The sequence below is a fragment of the Chinchilla lanigera genome, unplaced genomic scaffold (genome assembly GCF_000276665.1).
Source record: "Chinchilla lanigera isolate Chin_1 unplaced genomic scaffold, ChiLan1.0 scaffold00001, whole genome shotgun sequence".
In the NCBI taxonomy this organism is placed as follows: Eukaryota; Metazoa; Chordata; class Mammalia; order Rodentia; family Chinchillidae; genus Chinchilla; species Chinchilla lanigera.
Genome location: NW_004955402.1, coordinates 31,477,958 through 31,494,081, shown reverse-complemented (window position 1 = coordinate 31,494,081; position 16,124 = coordinate 31,477,958). Strand labels below are relative to the sequence as shown.

At 37.6% G+C, this 16,124-nt stretch overlaps 1 protein-coding gene across 2 annotated transcripts in view; it reads left to right on the top strand.

The window, feature by feature from the left end:
* Epg5 (ectopic P-granules autophagy protein 5 homolog (C. elegans)) overlaps positions 1-16,124 on the top strand; it is a 109,342-nt gene that overhangs the window by 38,108 nt on the left and 55,110 nt on the right. For both annotated transcript variants that reach the window (XM_013510404.1, XM_005372862.2), the window contains exons 13-20: positions 1,718-1,858; positions 6,339-6,503; positions 8,083-8,202; positions 9,036-9,295; positions 13,210-13,350; positions 14,415-14,559; positions 14,931-15,128; positions 15,516-15,626. In XM_013510404.1, the coding sequence (XP_013365858.1) occupies positions 1,718-1,858; positions 6,339-6,503; positions 8,083-8,202; positions 9,036-9,295; positions 13,210-13,350; positions 14,415-14,559; positions 14,931-15,128; positions 15,516-15,626 (1,281 nt within the window). The remainder of the gene's footprint in view (positions 1-1,717; positions 1,859-6,338; positions 6,504-8,082; positions 8,203-9,035; positions 9,296-13,209; positions 13,351-14,414; positions 14,560-14,930; positions 15,129-15,515; positions 15,627-16,124) is intronic.

Below are 16,124 nucleotides of genomic sequence, written 5' to 3'. Positions count from 1 at the left end.
TGGTATACACCTGTTAATCCCAGCTTTTTGGGAGGCTGAGACCCAGGCACTTTCACCACGATGTTTCTGTCTTGGAGCCCAGCTGTGGATGAAACTGTGAGCTAAAGTAAATTCTCCTCTGACTTGTGGGTCTGTTTCTCAGTGAAGGGAAAGTGACTAATATACTCTCTCTTAAAAAAAAAACATAAAAATAAAAACAAAAAAAAAAAAAGGAAAGGAAAGAAAAGGAAACAACACTGTGGGCTTTATCTTCCTCATCTACAAAATGACAGGCTAAGATGAGACCCTTGCATAGTTCATTCTCTAATGTTGAAAGGAGATTCTCCTTGAGTTTATCATCATTTCCCAGTACTCTGCCTTGAGAATGACAGACTTGGGTGACCTAAAGTTTTTTCCAAGTTCAAGTACACTGTTCTGATACTTACGCTTTGTAACCAGACATGAGGTTAAGACCTTGATGGATCTGGAATTCCAGACTGTCTTCGTGGTCTGAGAAAATTAGGAAGAAATGTATTTTTACAGATGTTAAATGGCATTCTTAAGATCTGTGGAAGTAGTATTTACGGTCTTGAATAGTTTTTCCAGTGTTTTGACCAAGAATCACAGTAAAACTGCATTGTATATTACATTCTGACCCTATGTGTGTTATTGGAACAGAAAAATCTCCTATGATGCATTTTTTGTTTGGGGAAGGGGAAGAGACAATACTGGGGATTAAAGTAGGAGTTTTTCACATGCTAGGCAAGCATTGTAGCCCTGCACTACATCTCCAACCCTTTCTATTTTGAGACAGGTTCTCACTAAATTGCCCAGGCTGGCCCCAGTTTTGCAGTCCTCCTGCCTCAGTTTCCCTAGTAACTGGGGTTACAAGCATGCACCACCACATCTACCCTATAGTGCATTTTTTTTTTTTTTTTTTTTGTTGTTTTGAGACAAGGTCTCTCTATGCAGTTCAGGCTGGCCTTGAGCTCACTTTGTAGCTCAGGCTGGCCTCGAACTCGCAACGATCCCCCTGCCTCAGCCTCCCGAGTGCTGGGATTATAGGCTTGTGGCACCACGCCTGGCCTATAGTGCATTCCTAAGTTTTTCTATTCTTTTATTTTTCCATTCTATTTTATTATATTTTTAAGATGCTAACCATCAACTTGAGTGGGTTATAAACTATAGTTGGAAAGATATAGCTCAAGAGGAATTGGTTAACATTGATATTTTAGAAGCTCTTATAGTTAAGGATCTTATTTTGTAGGAGAGATAATGTATTTCCATGAAATGCATTTTGATTTTCATCATTTTAGTGATTTCCTAAAAACCAGGAAAGTTTTCACACTGAAGGGACCGTTTCATTGCTGCTCTTTTGAGATAGTATCTTGCTATATTGCCCAGGCTGGGCTCAGACTCCTTAAGTGGTCCTCCTTGCCTGATACCCCTGTCCTTGGGACTACGGGCATGCTCCACCATGACCTGCTGGATATGTGTTTTAATCCAGCACTTGATGCCATTGTTATGAATAGTTGACATTTTCTTGCACTCCCTTTCCTCCTACCTCCCAGTTTGCTGTTAGTTTTCTGTCTGCAGTTCTGACATCTTTCTGAATATAGTATGAACTGAGGCTCAGTGTGAGATTGTTTTTGTTTTGTTTGAAAAAAAATCTATGGAAATCTGTTCTGATTTATAATCGGTATTAAAAGTACCATCTCTCCTTCTACTCCCCATTTAGGTATCTTACGTCAGTCTGTCCACCAGAGAGACTTTTTCAAAAGTTGGTCGAGAGCTTCTGGGGGCCATCACAGCTGTTCATCCTGAGATCATTTCTATCCTTTTGGATAGAGTTCAGGAAACAATTGACCAGGTTGGAATGGTAAGCGCACAAACTGTTGTCATTGTTGTCGTTTTTTAAAACTTGAAGTAATGGAGCAGTGGCAGAATTTGGGAGGTTGTTGGGAATGACAGTGTCACTTTAGGAAGTGGTGAGAGGAAAGAACTGATGTTAACTTGGACTGTGTGCTGGGCTCTGTGCCATGTGCCATGCCAACATGGAATTAGCTGCTGCTTATTAAAAGTTGGATTGATTCTCTCAAATCTCCTCAGAATTGACTTTCCCACCTTTCCTCAATAACAGGTCTTTTAGATGATCATTAATTAGGAATTTTTATTTCATAATTTCTTTGGATTTCTTTAATGTCCTCCCTCCTGATACTGAGAATTGAGCTATATCCCCAGCCCTTTTATAATTTTTATTTTTTATTTTGAGACAGGGTGTTGCTAAATTGTCCTGGCAGTGCTCAAACTTGAGATCATTCTGCCTCAGCCTTACAGAGTTCTGGAATTATGAGCACATGCTACTATACCTGGCTTTGCTTTCATAATTTTTATATTTTATACTTGGAGAAAATAGCTATGATTGAGAAAGAGGCCTCATTGAAATCATTCCAGTGAAAAAGTAAAAGTAGTACATTTCTAAAATAAAAGTATTAGTTGGGTATAGTGGTGCATGCCTATAATCCCAGCACTTGGGAGGCTGAAGCAGGAGGATTACCGCAAGTTCAAGGCCAACTCGGACTACATAGTGAGTTTAAGCCCAGATTGCACTACATAGCAAGCCCCTATCTCAAAAAAAAAAAAAAAAGTATTGCATGTAAAAATAATTAAAACTAATAATTTAAGTTGAACATGACACAGTTGTAGTTTATTTTTGTCACTCCCTTTTGCAACCTTTATGTAATTTTCTTTTTTTTATTTTAAAAATAAAAGGAGGAAAACATTAACAGACAGCCTTTTACAAAATAGCAAAAGAACAGTACAGACAATACAGAGTTACAAACAAAGTGGTAGGAAATTAACAATGCTTGTTGTATTACATATTGATATCTTCAGAGTAATTTTCAAAAGCATTATTGAGATATAATTCATGTAAATAGGTGAACCCTATGGCTGGGGAATTATATGTTGAGTCACATTCCCTTAGCTTGACTGAGCTCATGATGTTTTTCTCTTATTGTTTTTCTGGTTTTGACAACAACTACATACATTTTTAATTGGGCACAGTACTTCTAGTGATAAACTGCATCCAGGAATATGCTTAATAGTAAATGTAAAGATAGAAACCAAGATTTTTTTGGAGTGCATGTGTAATATGCCTGTACTATCCCTGTGTAGTTTTCTTCTGCTCTGTGAACTTGCTGAGCTTTTTGGTGCCCCTTATGCCTTCAACATAAAGAATGATGGCTTTGATTTTGGGCTACCTTGATTCACACTCTAGCTTCACAGCCTGGGAATGAGCTGTGGCTGGGGTCCTTGAACTTTCACTGATGTATTTGGTGTATGCCTGAAGATAACCTTCTGTTCTAGAGGCCCGGCATGAGAGAACACATCCTGTATGGAGATTGCTCTTGGTTAGATAGCTTTTGAATAGGACCAACCTCCATGGGAGATCCTAGAGGATAAAACCTAGAGGTGTGTTTGCTGACAATCTGCAAGTTCATGTCCTATTTTCCTTTGGCCTACTCAGTGATTTTAAAGATTAGTATACTTCTGAGGAAATTATTAGTGAAATCCATGTATCTTTTCATATAATCTCATCAAGTAAAATCAGAGATTTCTTTTGATTTTCAGTGAAAGCATCAATATATTTAAAAATATATAAATCTTATTTTATTGAAAAAATTCTTACTAGAATTCTTAATTCTTTATAATCATTGTGCCTTCATTTTTTTTTTTTACTTTATATTTTGGCTAGAACCTTGATTACAGTATTGAATGGTAGTAGTTGTAAGGGTGAATGTTCTTTCCTTGCCATTGAGATTGAGATTGTATAGCTCAGGGGCAGACCACTTGCCCAGCATGCTCAAGATCTGGATTCAGTCTTCATCACTGCAATAAAAAAGTTTACCATTAAGCCAGTCAGCAGTAGGTTTTTCCTTGATGATATAATTAGACCAAGAAATTTGTATTTCTAGTTTACTGAGATTATTACTGTTTTAAAAAAATAATAGTTGTTATTTTTTCTTTTTTGAGACAAGGTTTCACTATGAAGTTTAGGGAGGCTTTGAGCTCACTAAGTTTAGGCAGGCTTTGAGTTCACTTTGTAGCCCAGGCTGGCCTCAAATTTACAGCAATCCTGAGTGTCCTGATTGCCTGGATTATAAATGGGTACCACCACTCCTGGCCTTAAAAATTATTATTATTTTTAAAACAGAGTCTGTCTGTATAATTTAGGGTGGTCTTACACTCACTACGTAGCACAAGCTGGTCTTGTCATGGTCATCCTCCTGCTTTGGCTTCCCAAGTTCTGGGATTATAGGCATGCACCACAATGCCTGGCTTGCTATTTTTAAATCAGTGCATGTTTAAGGACTTTTTCTGCATCCATTGAGATAATTTTAGGAATTTTCTCCTTTATTAATGTCATGAACTACATTGACTGGTTGCCTATCACATTTCAAGTTTTCATTTTTCAAATACTGAACCATCACTGTTTCATGGAGTGAAAAACTACTTGATCACATATAATCCTTTTTAACTGTTGCTGAGTTTGAATTGATACTAATTTTGCACGTATTCATGAAGGAAATTGATCTATAATTTTTTTGTTATCATTATTATATTTTGGGTGTAATGTTATTACAACTCATACATGAGTTGAGAAGCATTCTCTCTTCTGCCTTGAAATAATTTTTGCAAGATTCCCCTTAAGTCTTTGAATTATAGAATTTACCAGTGAAATCTAGGCCAGGAGTTTTCTTTGTGGGAATTCTTTCTTTCTTTTTTTTTTTTTTTTTTTTTTGAGACAGGGTCTCACTATGCAGTTCAGTGTGGCCTTCAGCTCACTGTGTAGCCCAGGCTGGCCTGGAACTCACAATGATCCTCCTGCCTCAGCCTCCCGAGTGCTGGGATTACAGGCGTGTGCTACCACACCTGGCTTTGTGGGAATTCTTGATAACAGATTGAATTTCTTTTAACAGTTACAGTATCATTCAGATTTTATTTATGCCTCTAGTGCTCTTACAATATGACTAGTTCAAATTGGAATATGCTCTAAGTGTACTTGATGAGGTTTAAAGACATGGTATGAACAAAATAATTTTATACATCTTAATCATTTTTGTAGCAATTTTATGTTGAAATGAAAATATTTGGATATCAGGACAAGTAAAACATGCTATAATTAATTCTACTAGCTCCTTTTGGCTTAAAATAATGTGGCTATTACATCATGGTGGCACATTGCCTGTAGTTTCAGCTACTCAGGATTCTATCTACTCCATGCAGGAGGATTGCAAGTTTGACACCATCCCAGGCAATTTAGTGAGATTCCCCCTTCTCAAAATAAAACATTTTTTAAAAGGGCTGGGGATGTTCTTCGGTGGTAGAGTGCTCACCTAGCGTGCACTAGTCTGTGTGTTCAATTTCTAGCACTGTAAAAATGAAGAGGACTGTTACTAGAAGAATTGAAATTTAACATATGGCAATGATATTTCTCTTCTGATCAATTTCCCTTAAAGCAAACTTTATTAAATGAACCCAGGTTTATCTTCTTTTTTACACATAGATAGGTTAACTAAAAAAATAGTTACTGTTGACCTTTTGTAAACAAGATTTAAAAAACTTAAGAGAAATCAGACAGAGAAAACTGTCTCTTAACTTCTGTCATATGAGAAGCCCAGTTATAAAGAGTAAAGTAAAGGCATGCTTTTTGGAGTAGCATGAGGTGTTCAAAGAAAGGGTTAGGGATAGGGAGAGGAGAAAAAGGGAATCAAAAATGATAAGATATGTTATATACTAGTACCAGTCCCCCAAAATGAATGTAAATTTCATGTATTTCAAACACATACTAACAAAAAAATAAATTATGGAGTATTTCAAATGTATGTAAATATAGAATAGTGTAATAAACCTTTGTGTACCTATAATCCAGTTTTAAGTCATCTAGTTGGATGGATCTCATTTCATGTGTATATCCATCCACTTCTTATACCCTGTACCCTTTCCTACAGATTGCTTTGAACCAAATAGAAATATCTTTTAACTGTCACTGAAGAAATAACTAAAGTGCTTTTTTTTTGTAAAATGATGACCTTCCCTTGGCTTTGCCTAAACTGAAGCATATCAATTTACATATTAAAAATTATTGATATTTAGAAAAGATTGTTAAGTGTGCTTTTGGTATATCATAGCTTTGAGCCCATTTGTTTTACTTATCTATAATTTTTATTTCACTAGTGTAAAAAACTTCATTTCTTCTTGGAAAAAACATTTATAAACAGTTTAAAAATGAATTATGGCAATATGGGGTTGTCTCTCTGACCTGATTTTAATTATTATTGTTCCCTTTTAATAAGGTTTCTTTATACTTGTTTAAAGAGTTGCCTTTGTATCTTTGGCAACCTTCTGCTTCTGAGATAGCTGTGATTCGGGACTGGTTATTGAATCACAACCTGACAGCAGTGAAGAATAAGCTGGCCTGTGTTATTCTAGAAGGACTGAATTGGGGATTTACTGAGCAGGTATGTGTTAAAAAGTTCTGTAGGAACTGGAGATTCTATTTTAAGGAAGCATTTTCTTAAAACCTTTCAAACATTTCTAAGTATCATTTGTAAGTTCTACAAATTCTCTTAGCTGTCTGAGTTTAGGACCTTTTCTTTAATTCTGATTTGTACAGTGAACATCCTCTAAATGAAGATGCATTGTTCCATGTTGAAAATTTTTCCCTTAATTTTAGCTCACTTGTGTTTTTTGTTTTTTCTCTGGCTAGCTACTGTAGTTCCTCCTAATTGCTTCTGTTGCCCTTGGTTTCTTTTCCTCCTGCAGTTTGTCTTGCATGTCATTGCCAGAGTTGTTTTCTAAAGCATTGTCCATTAATGATGAGCCTGAGTTTGAGCCAGTTTGTCTCATTCTCATCCCAGCTCTACTACTTCTGTGTTATGTGACCAGGATACTTCCTCAGCAAGCTTCCTCAATGGTCTGGGCCTCCATTGCTCGTCTGTAAGCATTGGCATTAATAGGTCTACCTCATAGGGTTATTGTAAGGATTTAACAAGTGAGGATCTGCAAACATGTAGGACAGTTCTTGTCACATGTTAATTACTGGATTTTGCAGTTATTATTGGTTTATTATTAAAGGTTGTTATATATTATGTGTCTCCAGAGATGCTGTGTCAAGTGATTTTGATTGCTAAAAACCTTTCCTGCCAATTGTAGGCCTTATTAATTAGCTCCTTGATGAAAATATTAACATGTTAAAGGGAAAATTGGGGAGAATCCAGCCCTTTACAACTATCTGCAAGCTTTTATTCTGAGCAAGTCATAAAATCCTCATAGCTGTCTTGTGGGGTTTGCATTAACATGATGCCTGTTGTTCAGAATGAGGCCTGGGATTTTTGTTCCTGATTTTCTGGGATTGTCTGTGGTTTCATCTGGGTCTGCTCTCACCGCAGTGCTCATGGGTACGAGCCACAGGGGCTGTTCTCCACCTTCACATTCTCGGTCTTTCCACTCTCAGAAAGCTGCATGAAGATTCCTCTGTGACAGTCTCCTTACCCCGCTAGAGTTGGAAATGTTATTTTTTGTGGAATGGTTAGGATGTGGATTTTTCAAAAGTTGCAAAGGCTGGGTGAGAAATTCCATAGACAACCTCAGGTTCCTGAAGGAGTATCTTTTCTGTGCTGTTGAGTGTTGAAGTTTTCATTAGTAGTGGAACAGGAAAAGGGAATGTAGACTTTAATCTATTAAATATCTTTTTATTTAATTAATAATAAGCATTTTCATATTTGGCAATTCCCTTAACTTATATCCCAAAGTCTTTGCAGAATTCTATTTTGGGGTGGGAGATTTCATTCAAAGATAGCTTTTTCATGGCTGGAGTAGGGGATGACTCAGACCTATTTGGTGCAGTGTAACTGCTCTTTAGATTTCATTTTTTCCCCTATTGTTGTTTTATAACTTCACGTTAGGGGATATGATTTTTGGAACATTTAGCTTCTGTACCCAAGACCATCTCTTATTATTCTGCCTAATTCTTTCAAAGTTACAAAAACAAAGCACAAACAAACATAAGATGGTCTGTGATCATTCTTCTCTTGAAAGGGTACCCTTCATCTGGATCAAGCACTCCATGCTGAAGTGGCCTTAATGGTTCTTGAAGCTTATCAGAAGTACCTTGCACAGAAACCATACGCTGGACTTATTTCTGAAAGCATGAAGCAGGTATTTCCTTCTCTTATGTATTGAGAACATAAATATTTGTTTGTAAAATGCCCTGGGGAGATGAAGTTACAGTATTTTTTTTCTTTTTGTCTTTTTGAGACAGGGTCTCATTATACAGTTCAGGCTGGCCTTGAGCTCACTTTGTAGCCCAGGCTGGTCTGGAACTTGCAACGATCCTTCTACCTCAGCTTCCAGAGTCCTGGGATTACAGGCGTGTGCCACCATGCCTGGCAGAAGTTACAGTGTTAATCCTTAGGTTTTCTAAGAACATTCCTGGAAATTTAAAATAATTAAAATTGGCTTCAATGGTTAGATAAAGACCTTTTCTTTTAAATGTAGTCTTTTTAATAATCATTTTGTTGTTACAGAATTTGAATTGATCTATAGTGATGTGCCAAAGCTCACTCATACTGGATTAGAACTGTTAAATTTTTAGGAATTTTGCAAGCTGGGTTGTTAAAATAACTATTGGTAGCTTAAAACTGGCTTCACTGTGAGTTTTTATACCACTTATATTGGCAAATGCTGTAAATAATACCCCTTACCCCAACTGTGAAACTTACTTATCAGCACATCATTCTTGGGTATTAACTTTTATATCACTTCTTTTTTGCTTGAGTTAAGATCAGGTTTACAAAGTGACTAGATGGTAAGGGGAAGTGGTTAGCTGAATGAGAAATTGCTTTAATGCACTATAACGAACATTAATTGAAGGCCAGTAAGTAGTATATTCTTTTTCAAAGACATTATTGATCACAAAAAGAGATGAGAGATGAGTTTACTGATTTAATTTGTATGTAAGTACTGTGATATAAAATAAATAATTGTTTTAGGTTTCCTATTTGGCCAGCATTGTTCGATACGGAGAAACTCCTGAGACCTCATTTAATCAATGGGCTTGGAATCTGATCTTGAGGTTAAAACTGCACAAAAATGATTATGGAATACAGCAGAAATGTCCAGCTGTTCCCTTCTCTAGCACGGTGCCTGACATGGCAGAGTCACCCATGTTTCATCCTCTCCTGAAGGCTGTGAAAGCAAGCATGCCCATTGGCTGTTATCTTGCCTTATCCATGACGACTGTGGGCCACAGGTACAGTGTTCTAGACTCTTGCCTTTCACCTCCCAAGATCAGAGGACTCTGTTAAACCTATAGAGAGGTAATTAGGGCCAAGTGACAGCTCCCCCTCCCCCCCTTGTTCCTCAGTATTGGCCCTTGCACTGAGGGCCTTACACATGCTACACAAGCACGCTATCACAGAGCCATATTCCCGGCCCTTTTTATCTTTTGTTGTTGTTATTTTTTTTTTTATATAAGGTCTTATAGTCCAGGCTGGCCTTGAACTCACTATGTAGCCCAGGCTGGCCTTGAATTTATGGTGATTCTCCAGCCTCAGCTTCCCAAGTGCAGGATTACAGCCATGTGGCCTTTAAAAAAAATCTTACTTTAGAACAGGTTTTGTGGTGTTTCTCAAGTTGGCCTTGAACTTGTGATCCTCCTGTCTTAGAATCCTTAATAGCTGGGATTATAGGGGTGTGCCATCACATCTAGATAGGCTTTGCTTAATAGCTTATCAAGGGGAAGTGGTGCCCAAATTGATTCATATTCATTTATTGCACCTTGAAATATATATATATATATATATATACACACACACACACACACACACACACACACATACACATGCATACACACACACATAGTACGCAGATTTCAAATAAAGTTTGAATAAATCCATAGATCTTTCTTGTTAGGGGCTTTGTCTTGTTTGTCTTTGTGTCTCTAGAATTGTACTTAGCAGATAGTCAACAAATTTGGATAGATGCAGTGATGTGGGAAGGCACATGAAGTGTCTGAGTGGGTAGGGTGAGAAGAGGAGAAATGAGGGAACATTCCAGATTGAAGCCCGTGGTTCCTATTGAAGAACAGAAGTAATTAGGTGGTTGGTAGGACCAAATTACAGACAAATTTGGAAATTATCTAAGGCAGTTATGTAAGGAGAGACAGTTATTTAGGCTCTTAGGAATGCACTCTTTACATTGTTTCTAGTAGCTCTAGTGTCATTTATAGTTTCCTAAACCTTGGGTTCATCTCTAAAATGGAAATAATATTTTACTGACTTTATGAGAATGAAGTGGGTTATAATATATATAACACTTCTTGTCTGGAATGTAGATTCTTTGAGTACAGTTTTTCTGAACATGTTTCATGATTTCTTCAATGCTATAGCTCCTTATTCCCTGGTGTGGGTTCTTTCTAAACATACGTATTGTAGTACTTACTTAGTGCTGATTACTAAATCCTGAATGTGCCTGAGGGTGAGAATAAAGTGTTTCCATTTGGGCTGATTCCAGTGTGGTCGTCTTGGTGTAAGTGTTCTAGAGTAGTGAAGTAATTTAAAATAATCTTATGAATGGGCCTGGGTTGAGGTGGAGTAGAATAGTCAGGGACATAAGTTGTATATTAGTATAACATTACAGACAACACAGAGAACAATGGTCAGAAGATCGTCCAGAATCTTTTTCATACTATAATTGCTTTTTTTATTCAATAGTTTTTGCAGTGATCTTTTATATATTGTATATATAACTTTGTTTCTTTTATTGTTCACTTCTAATATTTTAAGTGCTTCCCTCATGGCAAAGCCTTTGCACTATTTTATCTTTTGAAATGATTTTTCTCTCCCTAGAATTAAAGCAATACAACCAAACCACAGAATTAGGGAAGTACAGAAAAAGCCATTCACTTCTGCCATTCTAATACAGTGAATATTTTGGTATAACATTATCCCTGTGTTTTTTCCTCTTCATTTAACACCCCCTTCCCCATTTTGTCATACTGGGATTGAACCAGAGGCTCAGAGGCTCATACATGCTAGGCAAATGTTCTACTGCTGAGCCACGTCCCTGGCCCTTCTCAATTTATTTTAAGACAGTTTTGCCAAGTTGCTTAAGCTGGTCTTAAACTTGCAAACTGTCTCAGTCTTCTGAGTAGCTGGGATGATAGACATGCCTAACAGGCCCAGAATATCTAATATTTTTTGCTGTTAATTATTATCATGCATATAAGACTTTATTTTTTCCCCCTAGTATCATTATAGTGGAAATGTTTCCATGTTGCCGTTCATCATCATATGTATTACTTTACAACGATGCAGTAAGATTCCCATTTAATGGATTTCTCCCAAATTTACTTGTCATTTTTGTATTTGAGTTTTGCAGTTATAAATAAGCATGAAAAGTACATCTTTACATGGATCATCTTTTATAGTTCTTTCTATATTTGACACTATTTCTTAAGGATAGAGTCTCCAAAATTATAGAGAGCCCTTTCCTGTCCTCGTTGTGGCCCAGGAAGTTTACATTTTTAATCCCATGAAAAGTTATAGGAATTCTAGTGAGTTAATTCCAGTCTGCCCCTTCCAGTGCAATCTGTGGTGAGACTAAGGACACTAAGGCGTATTTGTAGTTACGGGGAGCCAAGGGGTCTGAAGTCCAGCCATGATAATGGCTCTCCAGAACAAAGGCCTCTGCCCAGGACTGAACCTGGATTTTATTCATTTGTGAAGAAAGGAGTGACTTGAGGATAAGTCACCCTGAGAGTGGCAGAAAGTACATGAGTGCCATGAGCTGGGCTAGGTAGGAGGCCAGAAATCACCTCTGCCATATGCAAGAGAAGAACATGCAGAAAGAGTAATCTGCATACCACAGTTGAGGTAGTATCTAATGTTTTGGGGTTGGTGCTTCAGCTCTGATGTGTTATCTTTCAAACTCCAGAAGGTCACAGCCTCTGTCTCCAGTCTCAATCCCAGCTACCCTCTGCCTCATTCCAACTCACAGGTGGGAAACGCCTGCCATCTTTAAAGACTACTACCATCAGCACCTTGGCTGGGCCAATTTGCATTGCTTAAAGCCAATTGAAGGGATAAGGAAAAGTCCTAGCCCGCTCTGTATATATCAACACATGGAAATACAGGTCAGGCTCAGCCAAAATGGAGACAATTGATCCTTTTTCAAGGAGAGTCGCCCAGGTGGTCCTCCACACAAAATGGATTAAAGACAGAAAATTTGTACTCCAAGTTGATATTAGAAGAATTTTTGCCAGTTTATACTGAGGGATTAAGTTCATTTTTGAATCTTGCCTTTGCTGTAGTAACTTGTGGGAATGTCCAGACAAGGAGAGTGCTCAAGACTCTTAGAAGAAACACTGTTTGAGAAACAAAATAGGGGTGTGGCAGGCACTCTGAAATAGAAATTTGCGGACCTGGGTTCTAGAACACGTTGACCATATCCTGGGAAATTATATAATTTGAATGCAATACTTTTCCTTTCTCATCTGTAAAATGAAAATATAGGTGAACTTTTTTTATTTAGAGGATACTTTATTAGTTTCTGTAATCAAATCCATGTAGGTGAGACTACATATTTAGTAATACAATGCTCTACCCCTGTACAAATGGAAAAAAAGTTAACGTTTCTGGACCACTATGGCTGTTAATTTCTATACAATCTCAATTCAACATGGTTAAACTGGGATAACTTTTTCCAAAGTTGACAGCATGGTTTCCAAAAATTCAAAATTTATATTTATATAAAAAGACCAATAATAGCAGTGTGTTATGCATCAATATGAGCATCAGCTTTTCCAAGTTTTGCAGTCATCTGACCAAAACTATAGAAATCCACATTCCATTAAAAAAAAAAAAGAAAAGAAAAGTGCCCTGAAAACAGCAAAGTTCTGCTACTGTTGTGGTACCTGGCACCATTTTTTTTATTAGTTTCTTAATTATCATCTGGAAAAAAACATTCTAGAGTAACATAATTAAAAATAACTGATAAAGCACGGTCAGTACTGCATATTATTAAACAGGTACAAAACATTTTCCATTCACTGAGGTAGTAAACTTTTATGTTTCTTTGTACTTCCAGAATCTAGTATTTCTGTGTGATGATTGGGCTGAACTAATCTAGCTACCTTTGTGCTCATTGTCTTTTCTTTTTCCATAGCATTGTGAAGTTCTGTGTAGAGGGCATCCCACTGTTGGGAATTCTGATCCAGTCCAGGCATTTGAGAACGGTGGTGCATGTCCTGGATAAGATTCTTCCTTTGTTTTACCCTTGCCAGTGTTACCTTCTGAAGAATGAGCAGTAAGTATATTAGCTCTCTGCAGGCAGCATCCTTCAGAAATAGCCCAGCAAGTACAAATGACTATATCTTCTGGTTTCTGAACTAGAAAAGGAATATTTCAAAGCAGTGCATATTTTTATGAGGCAGAAAACTTCTGTACCCCACTTTAGAATGCAAGTTGGTGACAATGACACATAATGATTCCATTTTTATTATCTTGAAAGCTGTGTCTGTTCTCATTTAACTTTGGATTGCTTATTAAAGCTTATTAGTATTTTAAAGAGCAGTTATTTCCATGAAACTTAGGGAATAGTGGTCCTGACATTGAGCAGCAAATGGCACTGCCCTTTTAACAATAGGAAAACATATTTTCATCACCTACACTATGTGTAATGCAGTGTTGCAGACAGATAAGATACATAGCAAGATGCGAAGAAGGCTATGTCCAAGGAGCAGGGCTTGAGCAGCTGCCTAGGGGTCGCAGAGCGATGAAAGGGGAGGCTCTGCTCAGTATGGAGGATCCTTGCAGTGGGGTAGGTATAGTTTTTGTGTTGTGTGTCTTTTCATTCAGTATGTCTGGAATTGCCTGGTGATGAGATTTACCTGAGAAAGCTTATAAAGTGTGGTTTCCCATGTTTTTCTCCTGCATATCTCACTTTAGTAGAAAGTGTTAGGGCCCAGAGGAATCCTTTTTAAATATAAAAATTTGCATCTTGGCAGTAGGGAAGTTTGGGACCTGAACAATTTGGAAAACATCTCTGTTAATTAGTGGAGGAGAGAGAGCTTTGGAAATAATAGTGGTGCTTTGGAGTTTTCCTCGAAGGATCTTAAATTTACTTGGGTTTGCATGTGTTGGATCTATTCATCACACTTCTACAGGAAATAGAATTCTTTTTAACCCACATTAAATGTGAAAATGTTAGTCTTCTGAAATTCCTGAAGAATTATTAGAATCTCTAAATAGCATTTTGGTCCAAAAATAGAACCAATTAACATTTTTCTGTTCCCCCATAAGTAATTAACTGCTGACAATTCTGCTGACTCCCGATGGAAGGTAAATTGTATGATCCTGTGTGCTTGGCAGGTTTTTGTCGCACCTTCTCCTGTTCCTACACTTGGACAGTGGTGTACCTCAGGGTGTCACGCAGCAGGTCACCCACAAGGTGGCACAGCACCTAACAGGAGCCAGCCATGGGGACAACGTGAAGCTTCTCAACAGCATGATCCAGGTTAGGGCCCTTGCAAGCCCCTAGGTACACTTTTGCCCATCTTTCCAACCAAAAACATCTGGTGTTAGCACATTTATGATGTAATTTATTATTATTATTGTTATTACTTTATTTAGTTAGTTATTTATTTTGGTTTTTTTTTTTCTGGTACCGGGAATTGAACTCACTACCTTGCGCCTGCCAGGCAGGCTCTGTGCTGCTGAGCTAAATCCCCAGCCCTATGATGTCATTTTGAATCCCTTGGTACAGTGCTTTTGGCTCAGAAGGCCAACGTATTTGGGCTTTAGTGGAGGTAGATGGTATTTTATTGGTGTTTAAACAGCGGGGGACTGGTTTTTACTTTTCTCACTAGCTAAGCTGCTTCTCCACAGGCACACATATCTGTGAGCACTCAGCCCAATGAAGTGGGTCCTGTTGCTGTGTTGGAGTTCTGGGTTCAGGCTCTCATAAGCCAGCATCTTTGGTACCGAGAACAGCCCATCCTCTTCCTCATGGATCACTTGTGTAAAACAGCTTTTCAGCTAATGCAGGAAGACTGTGTACAGAAATTACTCTACCAGCAACATAAGGTAACCTGTTAGAGAATTTATGTTTCAGCCATTGACTAGATAGTAACTTTTTAAAAGGTTTTCCTAAATGCACAGTTCTTGATATTACTCAGTGGCTACTACTTATTTAAGCTTTGCTTTAATGGTGTCTTACCTCAGTAATCAGTCTACTAGCACAAATCCCAGGCAAGTCAAAGGAGAGGACACCCAGGACAGGTTCTGCTTATTTTTATTTGTGGTTGCACACTGCCTGCGACTGTGGTGCTGCTAGATTCTTTCCTCAAATCTGTGTCATAACAGAATCTCCCACTGGAGTGAGACAGTTGCTAATGCTCTTGAAAGAATTAATGATGTTTTTTTTTTTTAATTTTTATTTTTAAATGCTTCCTTTCTCTGTTCCTGGTATAGAATGCCTTGGGTTACCACTGTGACCGGAGTCTGCTATCTTCTTTGGTGAGCTGGATTGTAGCAGGCAACATCACTCCTTCCTTTGTGGAGGGCCTGGCCACACCCACTCAGGTACAAAGTCTGCTGAGAGGACCATATGTGATGCTTGTGACCTTTTGTATTGTTATCTTTACTACCAAATTACTACTAGCCAACAATAACCTTTATTTAGCACTTGCTGCATATAAATGTACTTTTAAAAAATTAATTTTGTTGGTATATTTTAGGTATACATACTGATCACATTCATTAGAGGAAGTTTGTACCTGTATATGATATTTCTTGATTCTTCTTTTTTCCCCAAATGCCTCTCTTTCCTTCAATCCCTTTTCTCCTCCTTATTTATAAAAACTTTGTTTCGATTTTCTTCCATTTTTTTTCTTTTTCCTTCTTTCCTTCTGTCTCCCCCATACTCTTAAATGAAATAAATTGCACATACATGTTTAAATATCACATTTTTTTTTCTTTTAAAAATTAAAAAACCGGGCTGGGGATTTAGCTCAGTGGCGCAGTGCCTACCTGGGAAGCATGAGGTCGTGAGTTCGATTCCCGGTACTGGCAAAAAAAAAA